Source organism: Acinonyx jubatus, chromosome E1, assembly GCF_027475565.1.
Source record: "Acinonyx jubatus isolate Ajub_Pintada_27869175 chromosome E1, VMU_Ajub_asm_v1.0, whole genome shotgun sequence".
Taxonomy (NCBI): Eukaryota; Metazoa; Chordata; class Mammalia; order Carnivora; family Felidae; genus Acinonyx; species Acinonyx jubatus.
The window spans coordinates 35,472,288-35,497,940 of record NC_069397.1 but is presented as its reverse complement, the minus strand read 5'-3'; the positions used below and the strand labels follow the sequence as shown (position 1 = coordinate 35,497,940).

Here is a 25,653-nt window from a genome sequence, read left to right as displayed (position 1 = left end):
GAGGGAAGGGGGAAAACAGGAGGAGATGTTTTCTTTTTATGCTGGTACAAAATGATTTCCAAGTTATAGGCGGGTACAGAAGAGAGGGAAGGGTAAGCTACCATGTCTGTAAAAAGGAAGAGAGAAAAAAAATGCATCTACATTCATTGCTGGATTAAGGAAACACGAACAAGAAGTTGGTAACATTGGTTGCCTCCTGGTTTCCTCATTGGGGGACAGAGATGGGAAGAAATTGTTCCATGGTATAACGTTCGATATATTCAGAATTTTGAACCGCTTGGCACTTTTTGAATATATTATGTATGTATTCAAAGTCTATTCTATCCAAATAGAGTCTATTCAAAATACAAATTGAATTACTATTTAAGGGTAATAGCATGAAATATCCAGGGAGAAGGATTTAAAATATTTGCCTAACACAACTATCTCAAAAATAAGAGAATTAAGTACAAGAAATTCACATAATTTGTTTTCTTTTTTGGCTTCAGGTTTGCTTTAAAGACAAGGTGTTATTTTTAGGTAGAAACTTCCACAATCTTATCCCCCTCCCTTCTGTTAACAAATGATCACATATATCTTTCTTTTCCTGGTTTTTGTACATTTCATACGTAAATTTCTATTCCCACCCGCGCGTGTGTGTGTGTGTGTGTGTGTGTGTGTGTGTGTGTGTGCACGCGCGCATGCGCATAGAGCATTGGGCGTGGTTTTGAGCTGTTCATAAAAGTTATCGTACCTTATGGTGTGAAGTTCTAGATTCTGACCTTTTGTCAATCTGCGGCTTGCCTTTTGATTTTGTTTCTGGCGTCGTTTGTTATGTGTAAGTTGTATCCTTTAATGTAGTAGAAGTGATTTTTTTTTCTCCCTTTTGCTCTTTTGTGCTTTGCTCAAGAAATTCTTCCTTACCTTGAAGCCATAACGATATTCTCCTGTATTTTTTTTTTCAAAGTTGTAGGTTTGGCTTTTCACATGTAGATATTTAATCCCCACGCAAGTTATTTTTATGTGTAGCATGTGCTGGGGATCTGATTTTTTTGTATATGAATAGCATATTGTCCCCACACCATTATTAATGAGCCTATCTATCCTCCTCCTCCATGGCTTGTGTGACCAGTCTGTCACATACCAAGTTTCATATATGCAGCGGTCTGAATCTTGGCTTTGTTGGGTTGCATTGGTCTGTTTCTCCTTGGGCCAATCCCATAAGACTTCAGTAAGCTGTATAATAAGTTTTACATCTAGTGGGGATAAAATCTATACTTCAGGGGGCGCCTGGGTGGTTCAGTCAAGCATCCGACTTCGGCTTAGGTTGTGATCTCACAGTCCGTGAGTTTGAGCCCCGTGTCCAGCTCTGACTGACAGCTTGGAGCCTGGAGCCTGCTTCGGATTCTGTGTCTCCCTCTCTCTGACCCACCCCCGCTGTCTCTCTCTGTCTCTAAAATAAATAAATATTAAACATTTTTTTTTTAGGGGCACGTGGGTGGCTCAGTCGGTGAAGCGTCCGACTTCGGCTCAGGTCATGATCTCACAGTCGGTGGGTTCGAGCCCCGCGTCGGGCTCTGTGCTGACAGCTCAGAGCCTGGAGCCCATTTCAGATTCTGTGTCTCCCTCTCTCTGACCCTCCCCTCTTCATACTCTGTCTCTCTCTGTCTCAAAAATAAATAAACGTTAAAAAAATTAAAAAATAAATAAATAATTTTTTAAAAAAATCTATACTTCAGGATGACTGTACTTCGTTTGCAACATTTTCTTAACTCTTCTTGGTGTTTGACTTTTCCATTAGAATTTCAGGATCCTCTCATCAAGCTCCTCCAAAATCCCTTGAGATTTTGATTAGCATATCATAGAATTTATAGATGAATTAGAGATGAGTTGGCAACTTGGTAAGGTTGAATAGTCTCAGTCACGAATCTGGTATACCTTTCCATCTTATGGTTTCTGCGAATAGTCTCTTCATAAGCTCTTCAATCATTAATTTATTTTGTAATTTTATTCGTAAAGAAATTGCACACATTTTGTTGGACTTAGTCTTAGGTGCTCTATGTTTTTTATTGTTACCGTGAATTGAATCTTTTTCTTCTTTTAAAAAAAATTTTTTAATGTTTATTTATTTTTGAGAGAGAGAGTATGAGTGAGGGAGGGGCAGAGAGAGAGGGAAACACAGAATCCGAAGCAGGCTCCAGGCTCCGAGCTGTCAGCACAGAGCCCGACACGGGGCTTGAACCCACGAACCGCGAGATCATGACCTGAGCCTAAGTTGGATGCTTAACCCACTGAGCCACCCGGGTGTCCCTGGATCTTTTTCTTCTACCTCTTGATTCGTTGTTGCTAATATACAGGACAGCAGTGATTTTTTTTTTTTTTTTGAGAGACAGAGAGAGAGAGAGAGAGAACATGCAAGCAGGGAAGATGGGCAGAGGGAGGGAGAGAGAGAACCTTAAGCAGGCCCCATGCTCAGCAGAGACTGTGACGTGGGGCTCGATCCCGTGACCGTGAGATCACGACCTGAGCCAAAATCAAGCGTTGGACGTTTAACTGACTGAGCCCCAGGACATCAGTGACTTTCAAACGTTGGACTCATAAAAAGCATCTTTGTTGCCCTCTTATTGATGATGTGTTTAAACACAAACATAGAGTCTCTTAGATAAGTACTGATTTTTTTTGTCCCTTCCTTTGCTTTTAATTCTTACACTTTTTTTTTCTTGTCTGACTCCATTTGGCAAAAACTTCCGGTATAGGGTTGAATAGTGGCAGTGAGTCCTAGAGGGTGATTTGACTTGTTCCTGAGCATTCTAGTGCTACACTATTAATGTTTGCTGTGTGGGAGTGGTAAATGTATCAGGCTAAGAAAGTTATTTCCTTCTGTTTCTATTGCCAAGGCTTTTTCTGTTTCTACCTTCTATTTTCTGTTTTCTTACTAAGAGTTTTTATTATGGATGAGTGTTGGATTTTAATCAGATAATTTATCTGCATCCGTTGAAATAATTTTTCTCCTTTAATTGGGTTCATGTAGTGATTTACATTGGGTGATTTTCTTTTTTTCTTTTCTTTCTTTCTTTCTTTCTTTCTTTCTTTCTTTCTCTCTCTCTTTCTTTCTTTCTTTCTTTCTTTCTTTCTTTCTTTCTTTCTCTGAGGGAGAGAGAGCACGTGAGTGGGGGAGAGGGGAAGCGGGAGAGGGAGAGAGAGAATATTAAGCAGGCTCCACACCCAGCATGGAGTCCAACGTGGGGCTCGATCTCACGGTTGTGAGATCATGACCTGAGCTGAAATCAAGAGTTGGACCCGTAACTGACTGAGCGACCCAGGAGTCCCTGATTAATTTCCTGCAGCGGAATATCCTCACGTTTCTGGAACAAACCCATTTTTTTTTTTAACTGCTTTATTCTATTTATTTATTTCAAGTAATCTTGATGCCCAGTGTGGGACTCTTGATCTCGGGCCAAGAATCACATGCTCTACAGACTGAGCCAGCCAGGCGCCTCTGCAACAAACCCATTTTTTTTTTAATATAATTTATTTTCAAGTTAGCTAACATACACTGTGCTCTTGGCTTTGGGAGTGTGCTCTTGGCTTTGGGAGTAGATTCTCATGATTTATCGCTTCCATACAACAGCCAGCGCTCATCCCAACAAGTGCCCTCCTCAGTGCCCATCACCCGTTTTCCCCTCTCCCCCACCCCCATCAACCCTCAGTTTGTTCTCTGTATTTAAGAGTCTCTTATGGTTTGCCTCCCTCCCTCTCTGTTTGAAACAACTTTTTCCCTTTCCCTTCCCCACGGTCTTCCGTTAAGTTTCTCAAATTCCACATATGGGTGCAAACATGTGATATCTGTCTTTCTCTGACTTCACTCAGCCGAATACCCTCCAGTTCCATCCACGGCAACAAACCCATTTGGATGGCAGTGTGTCATTTGACCAAATGCTGAATTAAATGTGCTACTATTTTGTTTAGGATTCTTGCGCCTGTGTTCAAAACTGAGACTATCTTTTCTGGTAATGTCCTTGCCCAGTTTTGTTATCTATATTATACAGTCTCATAAAATGAGTTGAGTAGCTCTCCTTTTTTTTTTTTTTTAAACTAATTTTCTGAAATGAATTGTAACAATACAGGAATTACAGGTCCCTTGAAGTTTTTTTCTTTTAACTTGTCTGGTCCTTGTGTCTTTTTTCTTTTCTTTCTTTCTTTCTTTCTTTTTTTTTTTTTTTGTCTTTGGTCTAAGTTTGTGGGGGAGGTGTTTGGGGGTTAAGGGAAGGAATGTGAGTGGGAAGAAGCGAGAGAAAAAGGAGAAATTTTAAAATATCAACTCTCTGTGTCTTTAGTGCTTATTGATCTGTATGTACATTGAGTCCGTTTTTAAGTGTTTCTATAGCATTATCCACTTGATATAAAATCACCAATTTGGGGTCATAAAAGTTGTTCATAGCATTCTCTTTTGCTTTTAAAAACATTCTAATACATGTGAAGTCACGTCCCTCTTTTGGTTCTTACCATTTATTTTCTATAATTTTAAGTTGTTTTCATATCCAAATATTTTCATTTCACTTATGCCTGATTTATTTCATTTTCTTTTTCATACATGTGATTCTGTTATTTCTTGCTTCAAAGATTAAAAAAAAAATGGGGCACCTGGGTGGCTCAGTCGGTTAAGCGTCCGACTTCGGCTCAGGTCATGATCTCACAGCCCATGAGTTCGAGCCCCGCATCGGACTCTGTGCTGATAGCTCGGAGCCTGGAGCCTGCTCCAGATTTTGTCTCCCTCTCTCTCTGCCCCTCCCCCACTCATGCTCTGTCTCTCCCTGTCTCAAAAATAAATAAACATTAAAAAAAGAACAAAATATTAAAGATTAAAAAAAATTTAACGTTCCTTTTTGAGAGAGAGAGAGAAAGAGAGAGAGAGAGCGAGCATGAATGGGGGAGGGGCAGATTGAGACGGAGACACAGACTATGAAACAGACTCCAGGCTCTGAGCTGTCAGCACAGGGCCCGATTTGGGGCTCGAACCCATGAACCGCGAGATCATGACCTGAGCCAAAGTTGGATGCTTAACTGACTGAGCTACCCAGGTGCCCCATATTGCTTCAAAATTTTAAGCATTCTCATTTTAAATCGTTTTTGGATTCCTCTGTTATTGCCAGTCTATCTGGAATGGGCTCATCTCTGTGGTCAATCCGTGGTGGACTCATTGGCTGTTGTTCATCCTAATTTTTCTTTGGGTGTTTTGTAATTTTTGTGGGTGAGCTCATCCTGAGTAGGAGATTTTGCTTGCTTGTTTTGTTTTCTCTCTCCCTTCCCTCTCCGGACTCTGCCTCATGGTGATATCGGGCTTATGGAAGAGCCAGTTTCTGGGCCCGACGGTGGCGTGGCACAGGTCATGGCTTGGGGGGGTTGGGGTGGCGTCATTTCTGTTTGGGCCCAGACGTGTGTGCAGGGCTGATAGCCGTCCTGGGGTTCCTTGCCTGGCAGGGAGTAAGGTGGCGAGGGATGGAGGCTGTGCAACTTAGCTCCATTCTGTGGCTTCTAGCAACAAGCCTGGCTCTGGGGGCGCCTGGGTGGCTCAGTCGCTCAAGCGTCTGAGTCTCGATTTGAGGTCATGATCTCAGCGTTTGTGGGATGGCGTGCACCACTGGGCTCTGTGCTGACATCGCGGAGCCTACTTATGACTCTTCCCCTCCCTGTCTCTCTGTGCCCCTCCCCCCAACACGCACAAAATAAATAAATAAGCACTAAAAAAAAAAAAAAAAAAAAAAAAGCCCGGCTCTGGACCCGCACGTCCCATGAGACACCTTAATTCGGTCACCCCTCAGAATCAGCCTCCGCCGATGCTTCTGGTTCCAGAATGCAGCAGGCCCCAGCTCCAGCCCCGCTCAACGGCTTTTTATTTCTGTTCCTTGGGAACTACTGTGTGCTTTGGAGCATGGCGATATCTTTGTATCTTTATGATTGCTCTATATCGGGAAAACTAAGGAATCTCGAACAGAAAGCTACACCACGAACTTACCCAGGAGTCCCCGACCTTGACCACATCCTATAGTAATTCACGCCCCGGATTCTCTCTTTCCCACAAAAGAACCCGAGGTGTCTCGTGGCCCAAGGAAAGGGAGGAAATGATTCATTTGACAGGCCCTTGAACACGATTTACTTGACCCTTTCCACCGATCACTTTTCTCTCACTCCCTCAGACCCGAGGGGAGCTGACGTAATGGTGCAACAGGTATTTACAGAAGGGGTTTCTGGGGCGCCTAGGTGGCGCAGTCGGTTAAGCGGCCGACTTCAGCTCAGGTCACGATCTCGCGGTCCGGGAGTTCGAGCCCCGCGTCGGGCTCTGGGCTGATGGCTCGGAGCCTGGAGCCTGTTTCCGATTCTGTGTCTCCCTCTCTCTCTGCCCCTCCCCCGTTCATGCTCTGTCTCTCTCTGTCCCAAAAATAAATAAACGTTGAAAAAAAAATTTTTTTACAAAAGGGGTTTCTGGAATGATGACGTCTGTCATTCTGAGAGGGAGCACTGCTGTAGGGATCTGGAGCTGTCGCCCACAAGCCATGGATGGGGTGATGGCTTTCAGCATGTTTTTATATAATATTTTTGCTTCCCTTCCCTTATGTTCATCTGGGTTTTTTTTTTTTTATCTTAAATTCCTCAAATGAGTGAAGTCATATGATGTTTGTCTTTCTCTGACTAATTTCGCTTAGCGTGATACCCTCCGGTTCCATCCACGTGGCTGCAAATGGCAAGATGTCATTCTTTTTGGTTGCCGAATAATACTCCATTGTATAGACATCCCACATCTTCTTTATCCATCCATCCATCCATGGACATTTGGGCTCTCTCCATACTTTGGCTATTGTCGATAGTGCTGCTATAAACATGGGGGGAGGGCACGTGTCCCTTCGAAACAGCACCTGTATCCCTTGGATAAATGCCTAGTAGTGCAATTGCTGGGTCGTAGGGCGGTTCTATTTTTAACTTCTTGAGGAGCCTCCATACTGTTTTCCAGAGTGGCCGCACCAGTTTGCATTCCCACCAGCGGTGCGAGAGAGATCCCCTCTCTCCGCATCCTCGCCGCCATCTGTTGTTGCCCGAGTTGTTCATGTGAGCCGTTCTGACAGGTGTCAGGTGATATCTCATTGTGGTTTTGATATGTATTTCCCTGATGATGAGTGAAGTTGAGCGTTTTTTCATGTGTCGGTTGGCCATCTGGATGTCTTCTGTGGAGAAGTGTCTGTCCATGACATCCACCCTTTCTTGGCCAGAGAGGAAGCTCAGAGACCTGGTGACCATCGCCACCAAAACTTTCCTCCGTCCCCACAAGCTCATGACCATGCTCCGGAGCATTCGGGAGTTCTACCCAGACTTGACCGTGATCGTGGCCGATGACAGCAAGGAGCCCCTGAAGATTAACGACGACCATGTGGAGTATTACACCATGCCCTTTGGGAAGGTGTGTCCCCGGCAGATGGGGAGGCATCTGGGTCCTGGGACCCAGAGTCCATTCTTCCCTGGATGGGGCTGCCTGAGTGGCCTTCCCAAGGAAGCCCGAATCTGGGGTGGAGGGGGTGGGGCTCTTCTCTGAGCCCCGTTGCTGACTCCACCTTCACAGAGAAATCGGGTCACTCTTACTTTTCTGCACTAACGAGGCGATCAGTCCGTCTTTCCTCACGCTTGGTGTGGACATTAGTCTTTCTAAGTGACCTGAGGTGTCGGACATCCTAAGGATTCCTGACCTGCAGATTCAAGAGCAGAGAACCTCGTGATCCCTATGATTCCACCCAAGCTAGAGGCACTCCCCCTCTCTCCCTTTCTCTCTCCTTCACATACCCTTTCCTGCAAGGACACACAGAAAGAAGAGGGGATGATATATACTATAGCGTCCCACCCTCCAACACTTTCCAGGCACCAGGAGGGGAAGTGGAGAGAGAGTCACAGAGTCAGGCGGGAAAGGACTCCGGTCACCCCACATTGGCCCTGGGACCAACGAAGGGCTTCCTGGCCTTTTCTTTTCTTTTTTTTTTTTTTTTAACGTTTATTTATTTTTTGAGACAGAGAGAGCATGAACGGGGGAGGGTCAGAGAGAGAGAGGGAGACACAGAATCGGAAGCAGGCTCCAGGCTCCGAGCTGCCAGCCCAGAGCCCGACGCGGGGCTCGAACCTGCGGACCGCGAGGTCACGCCCTGAGCCGAAGTCGGACGCTCCACCGACTGAGCCGCCCAGGCGCCCCTCCTGGCCTTTTCTTCATGTCAACCTCTGATTCAGGGAGTCCCTGTCCTTCCTCCTGTTTGGGGTGCAGCCTGGCTGTTGGGAACTTAGCAAGCTCCCAGGGGATTCTAACACGCGCCCGGGGCCGGCAACCTCTGATCTCCCCTCATTCCACCCGCAGGGCTGGTTCGCCGGTAGGAACCTGGCCATCTCTCAGGTCGCCACCAAATACGTTCTCTGGGTGGATGATGATTTTCTCTTCAACGACAAGACCAAGATTGAGGTGCTGGTGGATGTCCTAGAGAAAACGGAACTGGACGTGGTAAGGCTGAGCTGCCGCTTTTTGCCCCCCCCCCCCCCCGCTGCAATCTGTAGAGACAGCCAAGAGAGGGAAGGGGAAGGGGAGGGAAGAGAGGTAGGGGCAGGGGAGGGAGGGCTCCCGGGAGGGCGAGGGGCTCATGCAGGAGATGGGTAAGCCAGCACAGCTCGGGTTGAGAGCGCCACACTGGGGATCAGGAGGTGTGCGGCCTCCGTCTCTGCCTCCATATTTACTTTTCTTTGAGTAAATGACCCCCCCGCCCCACCCCTGCTCCGCTCCTAACCCTTGTTCTATCTTTAAAACGGTGTGTTTATGGGATCACTTCTAACTTCCTCCCCGGACCGGTGTGAGGGGAAACAGAACAGTGCTCTCTGCTGCTGTCACACGCCATTGATTTGTTTTATTGTATTATTATTATTATTTGTAAACACTTTTTATTGTTTATTTATTTTTGAGAGGGTCCGAGCGTGAGCCGAGGAGGGGCAGAGAGAGGGGGAGACACAGACTCGGAAGCAGGCTCCGGGCTCCGAGCTGTGCGCACAGAGCCCGACGCGGGGCTTGAACTCATGGACCTGAGATCCGTGATCTCACGGATCTCACGGATCTCACGATCGTGAGATCACGGCCTGAGCCGAAGTCGGACGCTTCACCGACTGAGCCCCCCGAGGCGCCCTTCTGTCACACATCATTAAAAAAAAAAAGGGAAGGGTACAACGTTTTTAAAAGCGTACGTAGCCTTATTGAGGTTAAAAAAAAGAGGAAGAAGAAGGAGAAAGAAGGGACGCCTGGGTGGCTTAGTCAGTTAAGCATCCGACTCTTGATTTCGGCTTAGGTCACGATCCCGGGGTTGTGAGGTCGAGCCGTGCATCAGGCGCTGCTCTGAGCGTGGAGTCCGCTTGGGATTCTCTCTTTCTCTCTTCCCCTCTGCCCCTCTCCCCTGCTCTCTCTGGCTGTATCGTAATTTAGTCCACTTAAAACTCAGAGGGTCTATTTGCTGAATGAAGAAGGAAAGAAGTGGTGATTCTTCTCTCCTCTCAGGGTGGGGGTGGGTGGGGGGGGGGCCAGGAGCAGAGCAGGGGGAGGGAGGCAGCTCGAGACACAAGGCCCCTTGCAGGAGGGCCGGCAGTGGTGACTCCACAAAGGGACCCTTGTGCACGCAGGCTGCTGCGGGCCCCCAAGCACTGCTCCGCCTTGTGGGAGGGAATGACTTACCTTCTGGAAAGAGCGAGCTTGCTGTAGGGTAAGCGGAGCAGACTTGTCTGCCCTTTGGACATGGTGCTTTCTGCTCCCAGCAGCGAGATCTCCTGGGGTGAGCAGGAGTGAAAAGGTCGGGGGCGCCTGGGTGGCTCGCTTGGCTAAGCGTCCGACTTCAGCTCAGGTCGTGATCTCCTGCTTTGTGAGTTCGAGCCCCGCATCAGGCTCATGTGCTGTCAGCCTGGAGCCTGCTTCGGATCCTCTGTCTCCCTCTCTCTCTCTCTCGCTCCTCCTCCCCTGCTCACTCTCTCTCTCTCTCTCTCTCCCCAAAATAAACATTTTTTAAAAAGGAAGGAATGAAAAGATCAACGGACCTTGCTGGTGTGTGGAAAGGCATGTTGCGACAGCAAAAAGAGTGAATCCAAGGGATAGTATGAAGGGTAGATACGGAACAGGTGTGATTCTTTTTCTTTTTCTTTTTTTACATTTTTTAAAAATGTTTATTTATTTTTGAGAGAGAGAGAGAGAGAAACAGAGCGCAAGCAGGGGAGGGGCAGAGAGACGGGGAGACACGGGATCTGAAACAGGCTCCAGGCTCGGAGCCGTCAGCTCAGACCCCAACACGGGGCTCGAACGCGGTAACGGTGAGATCATGACCTGAGCAGAAGTCAGATGCTTAAGCCAGGCGCCCCAGGCGTGATTCTGGTAACTGATGTGGTTTGGAGTGTTGGGGTTTGGAGCCGATGGGCCCAGAAAGAATTCTTGAGACACCTTCGGTGCAAAAATGTGTTTTTATTATAGCACAAGGAGGGGACCCTTAAGCGTTATAAGTGTGTGAGAAGCGACTGGTTATATGAGAGTTTCTGTCCTCTGGAGAGGAGGGTGGCATGAGGGTCCCAGGAAATCGACTCTCTATGTTTCTGAGATTACTTTTTTCTTGTAAATCAACAGAGTTGCAAACTGAGGGGGACTCAGGTCCAGCAGGACTGTGATCTCTATCAGTTAACCATTTGTTTTCACCTCTCCTTTGTTCTCGGGCAGGAGTGCCTGAGGAACCTTGGGCACATCCCACCGTGGCTGTGGGGGTGGGGGGTGGGGGGTGGAGTGGGGGGTGTCAGCTTCTGCTTTGCCCTCAGCCTGCCTTTTGCTCCCTCATCAGTGACTGAGGTTCAGTCCAGGAAGGCTTCCTGGCAGAGGCAACCTGAATATCAAGTCTGTGTTCTCTGACGCGCGTCTCTCTGCCCACGGGTCAGGTAGGTGGCAGTGTGCTCGGGAACGTGTTCCAGTTTAAGCTGTTGCTGGAGCGGAGTCAGAATGGGGACTGTCTTCACCGGAGGCCAGGCTCTTTCGGACCCCTGGATGGCTTCCCCCGCTGTGTGGTGACCAGCGGCGTGGTCAACTTCTTCCTGGCCCACACAGAGCGACTGCAGAGAGTTGGCTTCGACCCCCGCCTGCGGCGAGTGGCTCACTCAGGTGGGGAAGAGCTGGAAGGGTGAGGAAGGTTCTGGCCTCCGGACCGACCTCAGGAGTCTGTTCTTTCCAAGGGACACGCACCACCGATCGTGGTCCTTGCCTGCCACGCTGGGCCTCTCTCCCTTTTCCCCCAGACTAGGGAGTTCAAGGTCTCTCTTGCCTCCTTTCTCCCCCCTCGTTTTGCCTCTTATCCCCCAACGGCTGCTCCCATGTGAGACGCCCTCCCCCTATAGGTCGGTCCCCTCCCTCGTTCCCCTCTTGCTCCCTCAGTTCGGGAGTTCATAGTTCTGTCCAGCCGGAAAGCTGATCTGTGTCTCTCTGTCTCTGTGTCTCTGGCCACATCCCTGAGAAACGTGCTTATGAATTCCTTCGCACTCACCAGCCTGGCAGGTGGCTTTGCATGGGCTCCACCTCCCGAGGGGTATAAACTGTGCCCTGCCCCCTGCTGCGCCCCCCCCTTCCCTGCCCCCTGCCCGGGACCCCTGGGATATGGCCCTGGGGTCTCTCTAGCTGATCCCTCTCTTCACAGAGTTCTTTATTGATGGGCTCGGGAGCTTGCTTGTGGGGTCGTGCCCAGAAGTGATCGTAGGTCACCAGGCCCGTTCTCCAGAGGCAGACCTGGAGAAGATGTACAGCACGTTCCGGACCAACACCCACGACCAGATCCAGTTCAAGCTGGCTCTCCATTACTTCAAGAACCATCTCCAGTGCTCCACATAAAGGTGCCCGGGCATCAGGAATGCTCTAGACGTACCCGTCGTGGGACCCACAACAGCGGGACTGGTGCTGGGGATACCCAAGTACAGACTCCTGAGAAGACGGATGTTGGAAAGAATAAGCCAGCGGGTGGGGCAGATGGGTCAGGCTCAGGGACGAGAAATGCCCGTCAGAGCCTAAGGGTCGTTAGAAAGGGACCAACCCCCGATAGGGGCAATAGAGGCGTATCAACAACAGTCATTATTTGTTTGTAGGACCCGTTACCAGTTAGGGACACACAGCATCTCGCATCGTCTCATTTGACCTCACGCAAAAGAGTCCATGGTGGGTTGTATCCTTGGTCGAAAGAGTGGCTGCTGGGGTTTTGAGGGTTATTCGGTAGAAGTTATATCATGGTCAGCGGCACCACTTCCGGCATCCACAAATGTTTGTTTGTTGTCACCCTGGGGGCTCCGATAATGTGAATGACGCAGGGTCCTTGCCTTCAGGAGGCTGCAGCCTGGTCCAGTCGAGTCCGCTAAGCGGAATCGTGCAGCCAGGTTCGGAGAAGCAGAGGAGGAAGGGTGACCAATGCCCGGGCAGCTGAGGAAGGTTCTGTGAAGTGAGCTTGTCGGGAGGCTAGAAGCCGAGGGGATTCAGGCAGTGGGGGGGGGGGGGGGGGGGGACAGCGCTGGAGTCCACCGTCCACCAGAACAAAGGTTTCCCTGGCATCAGACTCACCACCGCAAGGACACATTTCCAGAATGCCAGGGATTGAACTCCGACCCCGTGCTAAGCAAGGTGCCGTGGTAAACAGAGTAAGTGCGATGGCATTTCCGGAAACTGGACACCAACTGCTGACCACTCAAGTCCCTGGTCGTCTGCAGAGAGGAGCCATCACATGTTGTTGAGGAAGGCTTTTTCTGTTATCTCAGGAGTCAGCAGATTCCCCAAGTGCTGTATTAGCCCTGCCATTAGGGTTTCCACTCTTTCCTGCGGAAGATCGTCGAGGGGAGTTCAGGATTTCTGAAAACGGGGCTGTGGGCTGGGAATAAAACGTCATGAAAAATGTTTTGGTGGTCCGATGATTTTGGACAATACCGCAAGACGTAGCTCCCTCTTGGAAAGTTGCGATCCACATTAGCACATGTGAATTAGCATGGCAGTTCGCTAATTCACGTTAGCGTAGGCTCTGAGAAGTCCTGCAATAAAGAAAGTCAGGTTGATTTTGTTTAATTCGGGCTTGCCTGGGTATGGATATACGCTGGCAATCTTTTTTTTTTTTTTTAATTCTCCCAAACCCAGAATTGAACGCATACCTCGTCCCGTTGTGTAGGTCATAAAGATTCTATTGCAAAAGCTGCGGCAGCTTTAACTAACAGGGACATTCGGTGCTGGTCCATGCACTTGACCTCCAATAACATAGCTATATAGGAAGACCATGTTGGATTGTCCCATCCAGTCCTGCCTTTAGAACCAGGCAAGAAAAGCCCCTATCTGGAACCTTTAGAGAACCTTGTATATCACATGTGCTTGCTGACGAACATCTGGGCATCTCCGTCACTCGGATCCAGTGCTCTGTTACTCTCGATATTCACTCCTGGGACTAACAGCATTCAGGCCCCGGGGAAATGCTTCTCCACACCTTATGTCTTCAAAAGACGGCTGCATCCGGGGCTCAGTGAAAGCCTGAGGCCGTTCTTTGGATGCAGGTAAGACTTGAGCTGCAAAATGCTTAGGGAAGAGAAAAAGACGAATGTTTTAATTTGTTAAATTCTTCCTCTCAGATCCCACACAGGGCAGGAGAGTCGTGGTTCTAAAAGCGCTATAAAAGCGCTAAAAAAATCAGCGTAGTTTTCACAACAACTGCACATAGTGTCTTCTGGGACATTTAAAAAGAGTAAACCATTTGTACTCTTTAGTTTTTTTAAAAAAATTTTTTAGTGTTTATTTATTTTGAGAGAGAGAGAGACAGCGCGCGAGCAGGGGAGGAGCAGAGAGAGAGGGAGACACAGAATCGGAAACAGGCTCCAGGCTCTGAGCCATCAGCCCAGAGCCCGACGCGGGGCTCGAACTCACGGACCGTGAGATCATGACCTGAGCCGAAGTCGGCCGCCTAACCGACTGAGCCACCCAGGCACCCCTAAATTGGGTTTTTAAATGAGCTTTTGTCCATTATCATTTTGATTTTGCCTTTTAATCTTAATAGATCATTTTGAGTATTTACAATTCTTTTTTAAGATCTTTTTTTTTTTTTTTTTTTAAAGCCGTCTCCACACCCAGGGCCCAAACCCACAACCCTGAGATCGAGTCAACATGCTCCAAGCAACTGAGCAAGCCAGGTGCTCCAATTTTAGAAGAAAAATCACTTTCAAAACATGCAAAATAACTTTAATTTAAAAATGGTTAACATTGGCTTCAGTTTACCCTTAGGGTACATTTCTTGCAGTTTGAACACAACCGTCTTTTATTTTTTTAATTCCTTGGATTATTGCGACTCAGTGTGCAGGTCTACAGATTCCTAAAGAGCATGTGTCAAAAGGTAGTCAACACACTGCGTCCTTCATTGAGAAAGTCTTGCCACGAAAAACAGGCTCAACTAAAACAACGGGCTGAAGGATCTAGATGGTTTTAATTCTGATGCAACCTCCTTATCTCCAGGCAGAGAGGTAGCAAAGAGCTCACAGACCAGACCTCAGGGCACACTTTGGATTAAGGGTTGACAAAATTTTTGCAAAGGACAATATGGTAATTATTTTAGATTGTGTGAGCCACTTAAGGTCTCTATCACATATTCTTTTTTTTTTTCCCCATAACCCTTTAAAATGTAAAAACAATTCTGAGCTTGTGGGGCCCAAACTAAACCATACAGGCTGTCTTCGGTCCATTGGATATAGTTTGTTGACAGTTTAGCGCTGTCATTGGCAAAAAAAAAAAAAACAAACCAAGACAAAAAACCGAGGTGCCTGGGTGGCTCGGTCAGTTACGTGTCCAGCTTTGGCTCAGGTCATGATCTCGCAGTTCGTGGGTTCGAGCCCCGCATCGGACTCTGTGCTGACGGCTCAGAGCCTGGAGCCTGCTTCCAATTCTGTGTCTCCCTCTCTCTCTGCCCCTCCCCTGCTCGTGCTCTGTCTCTGTCTCTCTCGAACATAAACATTAAAAAAATTAAAAAAACAAACAAAAAGCCCAAATTGCCATTGGCTACAAATTACGTGAAAAATGTCGATTATAAAAACATAATTAGCGAATTTCCACAAATTCCAATAATTTGTGGAAACAAAAGCAAGAAAGTTACATCATATGGCATAAATATAGGATAAATTGTGAATTATATTCATTATCTACTTTTTCTTTTTTTTAATGCTTATTTATTTTTTGAGTATGTTTATTTATTTTTGAGTACATATTTTTTCTTATCCATGTGTCACCAGTGCATGAACTAAACAACCAGACATGCTCAATGATTGTTAAATTCCATTGCTTCGGTATCTTGCCAACTTTTAGTCCTGTGGAAGCCACAGCTTGACAATATTTGCGATTTGCCATTATGAAATTTTTTTTTAATGTTTATTTATTTTTGAGAGAGAGAGTGAGATAGAGCATGAGCAGGGGATGGCCAGAGAGAGAGGGAGACACAGAATCGGAGGCAGGCTCCAGGCTCCGAGCTGTCAGCACAGAGCCCGACATGGGGCTCGAGCCACGAACCGTGAGGACGCGATCTGAGCCGGAGTCAGACGCTTAACCGACTGAGCCACCCAGGTGCCCCGTGATTTTGCCATTATAAAGATAGATTTGTCAAGGTTAAGAGGCTAGAACATGTATCTTAACAGTTTGCTAGTTTCAGTGATTATTAGCTTTTAAACACTGAAATACTTTTAAATAGTTAAGATATAAATAAAATATTTAAATATATTTTTTAAATGTTCATTTATTGTGAGAGAGCGAGAGTGAGAACAGACATGCGCGTGAGCGGGGGACGGGCAAAGAGAGGGAGAGCGAGAACCCCAAGCGGGCTCCAGGCTGTCAGCTCAGAGTCCGACGTGGGGCTCAGCCCCACCAACCGTGAGCGTAGGACCTGAGCCGAAACTAAGGGTCGGATGCTTAACCGACTGAGCCACCCGGGTGCCCCTACAATATTTAAATATTGAGACAGCTATTTAATTTGTCCCAGGCCTGCTTCCAGAAAAATGTCTGCCTTCCTAAGTAAATATTGCATTCATGCTATAGGAAAACACAGTTGTGTGCTTTCACAGAAACGAGAGCGTCCTGCAAGGTCCTTCAGCGGGGACTATTCTGACATGCTGTCCTTGTCGTGGGTATGTTCCAGCCAGGCACATTTTTCCCGCCCCCGTCCCAAGATCTGGAACCGTTTAGTCCAGCAGGGAAGAGTAGTTCAAACGGAGCTCTTGTAGGGTGTTTGCCTAAACTGCGAGCCAACTTTCCAGGCGGATCAACTACCCGGAGAGTGTGTGACTCCACAGCCTGGTCAAAATGTATCAGACCAAGAGCGTCAGGCTCCTGCACCCACGGCCAGCCAGGCTGTGTCTCCTGGAATTTGAATCGGTCCCGCAAAGCAAGGCTCTCCGGGTGGCCGGACGTCAGATGTCACGCACGCAGGAGCTGCGACATGCCCCTTCCACCGCGTGGACTGAGGGGCTGAGAAGGCCCGCCTGCAGCTAGAAAAAAAAAAAAATGCAACGTGTGCTCAAGGAGAAGCTGAAATGAGAGACGCCTGCTAGCCTTCTGGTTCTTCCCCGAGGTCTGGCTACAGTCCTGCCCTGGGATTTTGTGAAACGCTATACCCTTATAATTCTTCCTTTTTGCTTAACCTAATTTGAGTTGGCTCCTGTTACTTATAACCACAGTGTCCTGAATCATACAACCATTCTGTGTGTCCGCCTGTTCTCAAACCAGAAAAGCATAAACGAAAAGTCTTCTCCTTGGGTGGTTTGGAAGCAGAAATCGGGTCACAGACAGTAACAGGCACACAGGCCTCCCTCGAGCCTTGAATTTCAGACACGAGCAAGCAGCCCGGACCAAAGCAATGACACAAGTTTCCTTCCAGGGCAGTGAAAGTGAAGTATCCTTTACAATGGTGAAGGAGGGCAAAGGTAGTGAAGGAATCCTTCCGGATACTTCTGCGAGACACCAAATATCAGGGCAAGCTGGTGCAAATAATTGTGTTGGCCTGCAGGGGGAGCTCGAGCCTGCTCTCTCCGTCTCCCCTCTATCCACGGATTCCCAGCGCCTTGCTCAGGAAAATTACTACAGTAATGACTTTCAGAAAAGAGGAATTTGTTGGCTACCGTGGAGCTGCTTGTTTGTGAGGGTGTGTCCATTTCACGTGGGTAAACGACATGGGGCTGGGAGCTCTCTCCTCTACCCTTAGGAAGGTCCCTCCCCAACTGATTTTGATTTTTAATGGACCAAAACCATATATAAGCCACTACGAAAAGGTCATCTAAGAGGGCCACCTGGGTGGCTCAGTTGGTTAGGCATCTGACTCTTGATCTCAGCTCACGTCTTGTTCTCAGGGTTGAGAGTTCAAGCCCCGTGTTGGGCCCCATTCAGGCCTCTTGTTGGGCCCCATGCTAGGAGTGGATCCTACTTAAAAAAAAAAGGATTATCTATTAGAATGCTTTTACCGACAAGCACCAGAAACTTGACCCAAGTTGAAACTTGTCTTGAACGGTCTCATATACAGCTTGAAGCCTAGAGATGGGGCAGACCACAGGTGTCCTATGATCGGGAGGGAGATCAGGGAGTCTGAACCCTGGCTGTTCAGACCATCTGGCAACTCCAAGTTCTTCCCTCTCGTAGGAGTCCCCTTTTCCATTATCTTCCATATCCCCGTCTGAGGTCCTTGGGCAGGGTGACCCTTCTGTGGCCTGTCAAAGCTTTAACTGCCCACTCCCTGTTAGGCAGGTGCGCACCTGCCTGGGACTGGCCCTAGGAGGTAAAACTCATTGGCAGTTATCAGTCAGATTTTTAAGGAAACGGAAATTGCCAGTGAAACCTTGTTAGCTACTCCGTAAAACGTAAGAGGTTTTCTGTCATTTCTAGTCGATTCCAGACATCTTGTCTAGATGTAGTCTTTGAGACGGGGAAACTCGTCCTGGTAACCACAGGTCTCTATGCTTCGTTTATCCTCTGGCACTCAGTTAAATGGCTTCTGCCCTGAGGCTATTCAAAATCTTCTAAGGTACAAAGAGACTATAATCTGCTCTTTGCCCCCAGCTGTTTCCTCTTTGTGAGCAGAAATTTTTTTTTATTTTTTTTTTAACGTTTATTTTTGAGACAGGGAGAGACAGCATGAACAGGGGAGGGTCAGAGAGAGAGGGTGACACAGAATCTGAAACAGGCTCCAGGCTCTGAGCTGTCAGCACAGAGCCTGACGCGGGTCTCAAACTCGCGGACCATGAGATCATGACTTGAGCTGAAGTCAGACACTTAACCGACTGCGCCACCCAGGCGCCCCGTGTGAGCAGAAACTATTTCAAACATCACAATGTACTAGGCTGGTCTTTGGCTCAAACGGGTCTCCTGCGAAGTCTCTGGTCTCTGTTGGTGCTTTCTCTCGGGGTCGAGAATTTAGCTTTCCCCCGCCCTGCAAGGCTCCAAATTACAGGATTGCCAGTAAGCTTGGATGGTATGCCACCCTTAAAAGAAACATGTTACACCTGCTTGAAAACAGGGCGCCTTCAGCCTGAAACTTGTCTTCCCTTTACAGGGCCATCCTAAAAGCTACTGCGTGAAGTCATTAACGGATGCCAACATCCTAATTTTTCCTGCCAGTTCCCATTCTCAACACTCTTGATAGGCACATAGTCTGTGCTGCGGACACCAGCAAGTTCCAGGCACACCAGTCTTCCAGAGGTCACCGTCTCTACCCCTTCTCTTCCACTCTTCAGTTAAGGTTTGTGCCTTTTACTTTATGTAAATAGTATCTCAATAAAATATCATTAAAAACATTAGACATATATACTATTATGGAACAATCCTCAAGATGTGGTGCTAAATGAGTAAAACAGAGTACAGAACAGCGTTTCCACTTCTTAAAAGAAAAGGAGGGGCGCCTGGGTGGCTCAGTCGGTTGAGCGTCCGACTTCGGCTCAGGTCATGATCTCACAGCTTGGGAGTTCGAACCCCGCGTCGGGCTCTGTGCTGATGGCTCAGAGCCTGGAGCCTCTTCAGATTCTGTGGCTTTCTCTCTCTCTCTCTGCCCCTCCCCCGCTCACACTCTGTCTCTCTCTCTCAAAAATAAACATTAAAAATTTAAAAAAAAAAAGAAAAGAAAAGGAGTATGGGGTGTCTGGCTGGCTCAGTCAGTAGAGTTTATGACTCGATCTCAGAGACAGGAGTTCATGCCCCACGTTGGACACAGAACTTACTTTAAAAAAATAAAAGGAAAGAAGTGTGCATATTCACGTATATTTGTATAAGAATAAAATGTCTCTAGGGGCACCTGGGTGGCTCAGTCGGTTAAGCGGTTAAGCGTCAGACTTTGGCTCAGGTCATGATCTCATGGTGTGTGAGTTCAAGCCCTGCGCTGGGCTCTGTGCTGACAGCTCAGAGCCTGGAGCCTGCTTCGGATTCTGTGTCTCCCTCTCTCTCTTCCCCCTCCCCACTTGTGCTCTGTCTGTCTCTCAAAAATAAATAAAAGTAAAAATAAATAAATAAATAAAATATCTCCAGAAGAGTATCAGAAGTTGCCTCTGAGAGCAGAAAATTATAGTGAAGAAGTTTTATCTGTGCATTACTTTTGAATTTTATATTGTGCTTGTGTATTACCCATGTAAATATTTTAAACTTTTTAAGGAAAGAAGAAACAAGGTTTTTAGGTAACCTGTCATTATTTATTATGTTAAGTGCAAAAGCGGAACATGAAATTGTACAGTGACAATTATGTAGAAATGCATTTTAAAAAAGGAAATGAAAAAAAATCCAATGTCAAAGGTGCTTGTTGGCTCAGCTGGAAGAGTGTGGGGCTCTTGATCTCGGGGTTATGGGTTTGAGCCCCACATTGGATGGAGAGATTACTAAAGAAAATAAATAAAAAACAAACAAACAAATAAATAAAAGTGCTTGTTGGAATTGTAATTATTTTCAAATCTTTCGCCATCCTTATCAAAATAACACCCGCAATCTTCACAGAGTCTAGAACAAACAATCCTAAAATGTGTATGGAACCAGAAAAGACCCCAAATAGCCAAAGCAATCAGAAAAAAGAAAACCAAAGCCGGAGGCATCACAATTCTGGACTTCAAGCTGTATTACAAAGCTGTAATCATTAAGACAGTATGGTACCGACACAAAAACAGATACTCAGATCAATGGAACAAGAATAGAGAACCCAGAAATGGACTCACAATTGTATGGTCAACTAATCTTTGACAAAGCGGGAAAGAGTATCCACTGGAAAAAAGACAGTCTCTTCAACAAATGGTGTTGGGGAAACTGGACGGCGACATGCAGAAGAACGAAGCCGGACCACTTTCTTGTAACACACACAAAAATAAACTCAAAATGGTTGAAAGGCCTACATGGGAGGCAGGAAGCCATCAAAAGCCTTGAGGAGAAAACAGGCAACAACCTCTTTGACTGTGGCCGCAGCAACTTCTTACTTGGCATGTCTCCAGAGGCAAGGAAAATAAAAGCAAAAATGTACTATTGGGACCTCATCAAGATGAAAAGCTTCTGCACGGCGAAGGAAACAATCAGCAAAACTAAAAGGCAACCGGCAGAATGGGAGAAGATATTTGCAAATGACACATCAGATCAAGGGTTAGTACCCAAGATCTATAAAGAATTTATCAAACACAACACTCAAAAAGCAAATAATCCAGTGGAGAGATGGGCAAAAGACATGAATAGACACTTTCCCAAAGAAGACATCCAGATGACTAACAGACACATGAAAAGATGTTCAACATCACTCATCATCAGGGAAAATACCAATCGAAACCACAATGAGATATCACCTCACACCTGTCAGAATGGCTCACATTAACAACTCAGGCAACGACAGATGTTGGCGAGGATGCGGAGAAAGAGGATCTCTTTTGCATTGTTGGTGGGAATGCAAGCTGGGGCAGCCGCTCTGGAAAAACAGTATGGAGGCTCCTCAAAAAGTTAACAACAGAACTACCCTATGACTCAGCAATCGCACTGCAAGGTATTTATCCAAAGGATACAGGAGTGCTGATTCGAAGGGACACATGCACCCCCATGTTTATAGCAGCGCTATCGACAATGGCCAAAGTATGGAAAGAGCCCAGATGTCCATTGATGGATGAATGGATAAAGAAGATGTAAAAAAAAAAAAAAAAAAAAAAAGAAAGAAAATGTGGTGTATATATACAATGGAATATTATTCGGCCATAAAAAGAATGAAATCTTGCCATTTGCAACAATGTGGATGGAACTAGAGTATATTGAAATCGTTATTACTCTGTATGTTAACTAACTTGGATTTAAATATAAATAAATAAATAAATAAATAAATAAATAAATAAATAAATAAATAAATCTTTCTACTTGGGGCGCCTGGGTGGCTCGGGTGGTTAAGCATCGAACTTTCGATTCCGCCTCAGGTCAGGATTTCACAGTTCTTGAGATCCAGCCCCGCGCTGGGTTCTGCGCTGACAGCACGGATCTTGCTTGGGATTCTCTCTCTCCCTCTCTGCCCCTACCCCGCTCGCACCCGTGTGCCTTCTCTCTCTCAAAATAAATACATAAACATTTAAAAATCTTTCCACTTTAACTGCCTTTTCTACAGTTTCCATTAGAAATGCTTTACCTTTTTTAAAATGAAAAGAATTGTTTTTAAATGTTTATTTTTGAGAGAGAGAGAGAGAGAGAGAGAGACGTTGAGAGAGGGAGACACAGATCCGAAGCAGGCTCCAGGCTCCAAGATGTCAGCACAGAGCCCGACGCGGGACTCGAACCCACAAGCCATGCGACGATGACCTGAGCCAAAGTCGGACACTTAACTGACTGAGCCACCCAGGCGCCCCTACCTTTTCTTTTTTTAAGTTTCTTTCATTATTTTGACAGAGACAGGGACTGCGTGAGTGGGGGAGGGGCAGAGAGAGAAGGAGAGAGGGAAAATCCCAAGCAGGCTCCGCACCGTCAGCCCAGAGTCCAACATGGGGGTCGAACTCACGAAAGCATGAGATCATGACCTGAGCCAAAACCAAGAGTCAGACGATTAAGCGACGGAGCCACCCAGGCGCCCCATAGAAATGCTTTACCTTTAACATCTGAAATGATAAGGTAATTATTTTAAAAAGAGAAAGTGAAAACATTCGAGAAAAGGATAAAATGTGGATGCTGCTTTGTTCACAGAAAGTAAGCAGCCAGATTGCCCCATCAGAGCCTCAGGAACGCGAGGCCCAGAGCAGGGGGCTGGGCAGGAGGCTCAGAGACTCAGGGCATCACGGGTCACCTTGCACGAGGTGGCACTTAAACGGCTGGTCTGACATAGCTGGGGCTCCCGAGGCAAAGTAGGGGATTCGTGGCAGATGTCACCTATCCTGGGCGCAAGGACACAGAGCAAGGCTGGCTCTAGCCCAGCTAACCTGGAGCAGCGTCAGCATGGATAAAGGAAACTGACCAGACGTAGACTTGACAATGAGCATGAATGCTTCCCGCTTACTCAAAACGCTATTGTACCTTCGCTAGCCATTGATAGGCTCACGAGAAACTTGGAAGAATATCTGAAAAGTCTCTAATCCCGGACGTTAGCTGTCTTTTCTTAACCTCTGACCTCATTAAACTTTCCGGGGGTCCTTTCTGCCTCCGTCCAGCCGAAGCCTTGCTATCCCCACCTCTCACAGAGCCCCAGACTTCCCCAAGCTCCAGGAGCCACCTTGTGGAAGCCGAGAGTCTATTCTCCAAGCCTTCACGAGATGCCGTGTTTGGGGGGGGTCACGCATGATGCATTTACGTTAAAAGAAACTAGTTATGCTGGGGCAGGGAGATTACATATCGTCTCTGTTTTCTCTGGTGTCTCAAAAAAAAACAAATGTGATGTTAAAGGAAATGTAGCTTCTTCCTCCCCAGTTCTCCTGGGCCCTCCCGAGGGGGTTCTGTGAACGTGTTTGGTATGGCACTAGCCACATTTAAAAACCAGCAAGTCCTGGACCCCGCCCCCCAAAGAGTTCACAGTCCAACCCAGGGGAAGGGGGGGGAGGGAACATGGGAGAGACTGAGCAACAGAACACAAGTACCTATCATTCCAGCAAGTAATAACACAAGCTGTAAGGGAGATGATGCTTTTCTGCCACTTGACGAATTCACGAGTGGGGATTTCAGCGAGGGTGTCTGGCTGGTAAAATTTTTCAAGCTGAGGAGGTGGAGGGAAGCGGAAAAGATGTAGGGAATAGGAGGAGGGTGAAGTCCTCCCGCCGGACAGAAGGAACCATCTCCTGTCCACTTCCAAAGGGTATAATCGCAACTCTTTAGGGTTTCGATAGTAGCTTTTGAAAAATTAATTTCAATACACGTTCACCGGTACAGAAGGAAATAGATGGGAAACCAGAGATGCCAAAGTCCTTTGATATTTAGTCAATTCGATGTTGTCACTCCAGCCTAATAAAGAGACACCCTTATCTCACCATAGAAACTCAACGGGAGTTTGGTTCGTTCCTCAAAATGGAAGATCTTTAATGTTTCTTCTGACAATATACAAGAGTTATATTTGTTCAAGGAATACAGAAAATCGTAAACTAGGAGAAAAGAGCCTCATCAATTTATTCCCCAGGGCTGTCAACAGCAGACCTTTTTGGATCTGGGCTCAGCAGATTTTTGACCCAATGCAACAGAAAAGGATTCTGGGTAACTTACACAGGAAAAGGTACTTTGCTGGAAGGAAGTCAGATAGCTCCTGGCATCAGAGAAGCAAACTCAGGAAAATGGACAAGAACCAAGGGGAACTAGGCAACCAGGAACGGCCCCAAGGTCAGGACCCTGGGCTGTCTGTCTCGGGCGCCACTTCTGGGGCCAGTGGGCATGGCTGCTACCACTGACCCCGAGGCACTGGGTGTCACAGCAACTGCCAGCTGCAGGCCAAGTTCTAAAACGTCCCCGTTTCTGGGCATCCGTCCCTTTGGATTCTAAGTCCAGCAGAGCAAGCTAAGTACACACTCACTGTCACTCTGGAGAGCGAGTGTATCTGTCTTGGAGCAAAGCCGTGCTATCACCCAGACCCACACAAGGCTGGATCCCTCAAGACAGGCAGTCAGATGACACAGGGCAAATCAGTCAACGGCAAATGTCTGTCACACACACACACGGACACAGCTTTTCTGTTTCTATGTAAGTGGGCATTCTACACACGAATTAGTAAATAGATTTTTGTTTCGGTTGGGTTTGTTGAGGCCTGTCGCTCTCTTCATGTCAATACAACAAATCAAAATAATGCAACAAACCAAAACGATGTCAATGCAATAAAAACGCACCCCCCCCCCAATACCTGCACAGCAGTCATCGTACAGAAACTGTCAATATCTACTAAACCGATTTTCAACTGACGGACATTTCTTTTCTGCTCTTTCCCATGATCAACATCACAGCCGAGAACACCCCCGAACACTCCGCCGCACCGCTCTTAAAGTAGTCCTTTAAGGATAAAGTTAACAGAAGTGAAACCGCTGAGCCGAAGGTTCTAAAAGGCTATTAAAAAGTTAACGCGAAAAAGCCCAGGAGCGAGTCTGCCTCCCGCGGACCCCAGATCCACAGGTTGAAAGGAAACACCACCGCCGCCCCCAAGGGGGTCCCGCCGAGCAGGCCGCGGAAGCGCCTGATCCCGGGTTCCGCCGTCGCCCCCGAGTTCCGGTAGGAACCCCGGGCTCGCGTGCGCGCCCGGGCTTTGAACCGCCGTCCCGCCCCGTGCCGGGCCGCTTCCCTCCCCGCTTGGCCACCGTGGCCCGGGTAGAGGGCTGCCCGTGGAAATAAATAAATAAACAAGCCCGGAGCCCAGGCAGCGTGCGCCAGGCTTTCCGCTCGGGGCAGGGGCCGAGGCCGCCCCGTTCCGCCTTCTCCGCCCCCCCAGCCTGCCGTTCTTCCGGCTTCCCGGGGGCGCACGTCAGGACCCCCGGAGGAGAGCAGAAGAGCAGGAAGAGCGGCGGCAAGAGATGACACCGCGGGACTCGCAACGTCGGGGGCCGCGGAAGCCCTTGCTGGTCCGCTTCCGCCCGCCCGAGCAGTCTCGGGCCCGGAGCCCAGGGCCCAGGCCGGGAGAAGCGGGCGCCCGCTGTCCCTCTCGGCAGGCAGCTCCGCGCGCCATGTGGCTTGAGAAGCCTCCCGGCCGCTTAAAGCAGCCAGCAGGTCCCATGGTGTAATGGTTAGCACTCTGGACTTTGAATCCAGCGATCCGAGTTCAAATCTCGGTGGGACCTCACCAAACCTTTTGGTTTTGCAATTCCTGTTTTGAGGACTGCTGGCGCCGGCGGCCACCTCGGGCGGGGTCGCTACCCCCGTGACCTAGGGGATCGCGGTTTAGGGTCCCTCCCCCTCTCGTTTCACTGCCGGCCTGAGGGTCGCAGTGCGCATGCGTGAGAGTCCGGGCGGAAAAGTGGTGGTGGTGGTGGTGGTGGTGGTGGTGGTGGTGGTGACCGAATGTGCCTTTACCCTGGAGGGGACGGCGGGGAAACCCGAGGGACCCTGGGAGCCTGCTTCGGGCGGCAGCCTGTGGGTCTAGGGGGACACCCCCCCCAGCCAAAGCTGCTGGGAATCCTTCTTCCTATCGGCTAATGTGCAGTGTGCGCTCAATCATTGCTTTG

The 25,653-nt window shown here is 47.9% G+C and overlaps 1 protein-coding gene and 1 non-coding gene across 2 annotated transcripts in view; both read left to right on the top strand.

The window, feature by feature from the left end:
- Positions 1-13,211, top strand: part of B4GALNT2 (beta-1,4-N-acetyl-galactosaminyltransferase 2) — a 65,664-nt gene extending 52,453 nt beyond the window's left edge. The window contains exons 9-12 of the mRNA XM_053211842.1: positions 7,245-7,432; positions 8,369-8,509; positions 10,954-11,173; positions 11,703-13,211. Coding sequence (XP_053067817.1) covers positions 7,245-7,432; positions 8,369-8,509; positions 10,954-11,173; positions 11,703-11,893 — 740 coding nt within the window. The 3' untranslated portion in view covers positions 11,894-13,211. The remainder of the gene's footprint in view (positions 1-7,244; positions 7,433-8,368; positions 8,510-10,953; positions 11,174-11,702) is intronic.
- An 11,986-nt stretch (positions 13,212-25,197) lies between these two features.
- TRNAQ-UUG (transfer RNA glutamine (anticodon UUG)) lies at positions 25,198-25,269 on the top strand. The gene has a single exon. It is a non-coding gene; the product is annotated as a tRNA-Gln (tRNA).
- Positions 25,270-25,653: the final 384 nt, after the last annotated feature.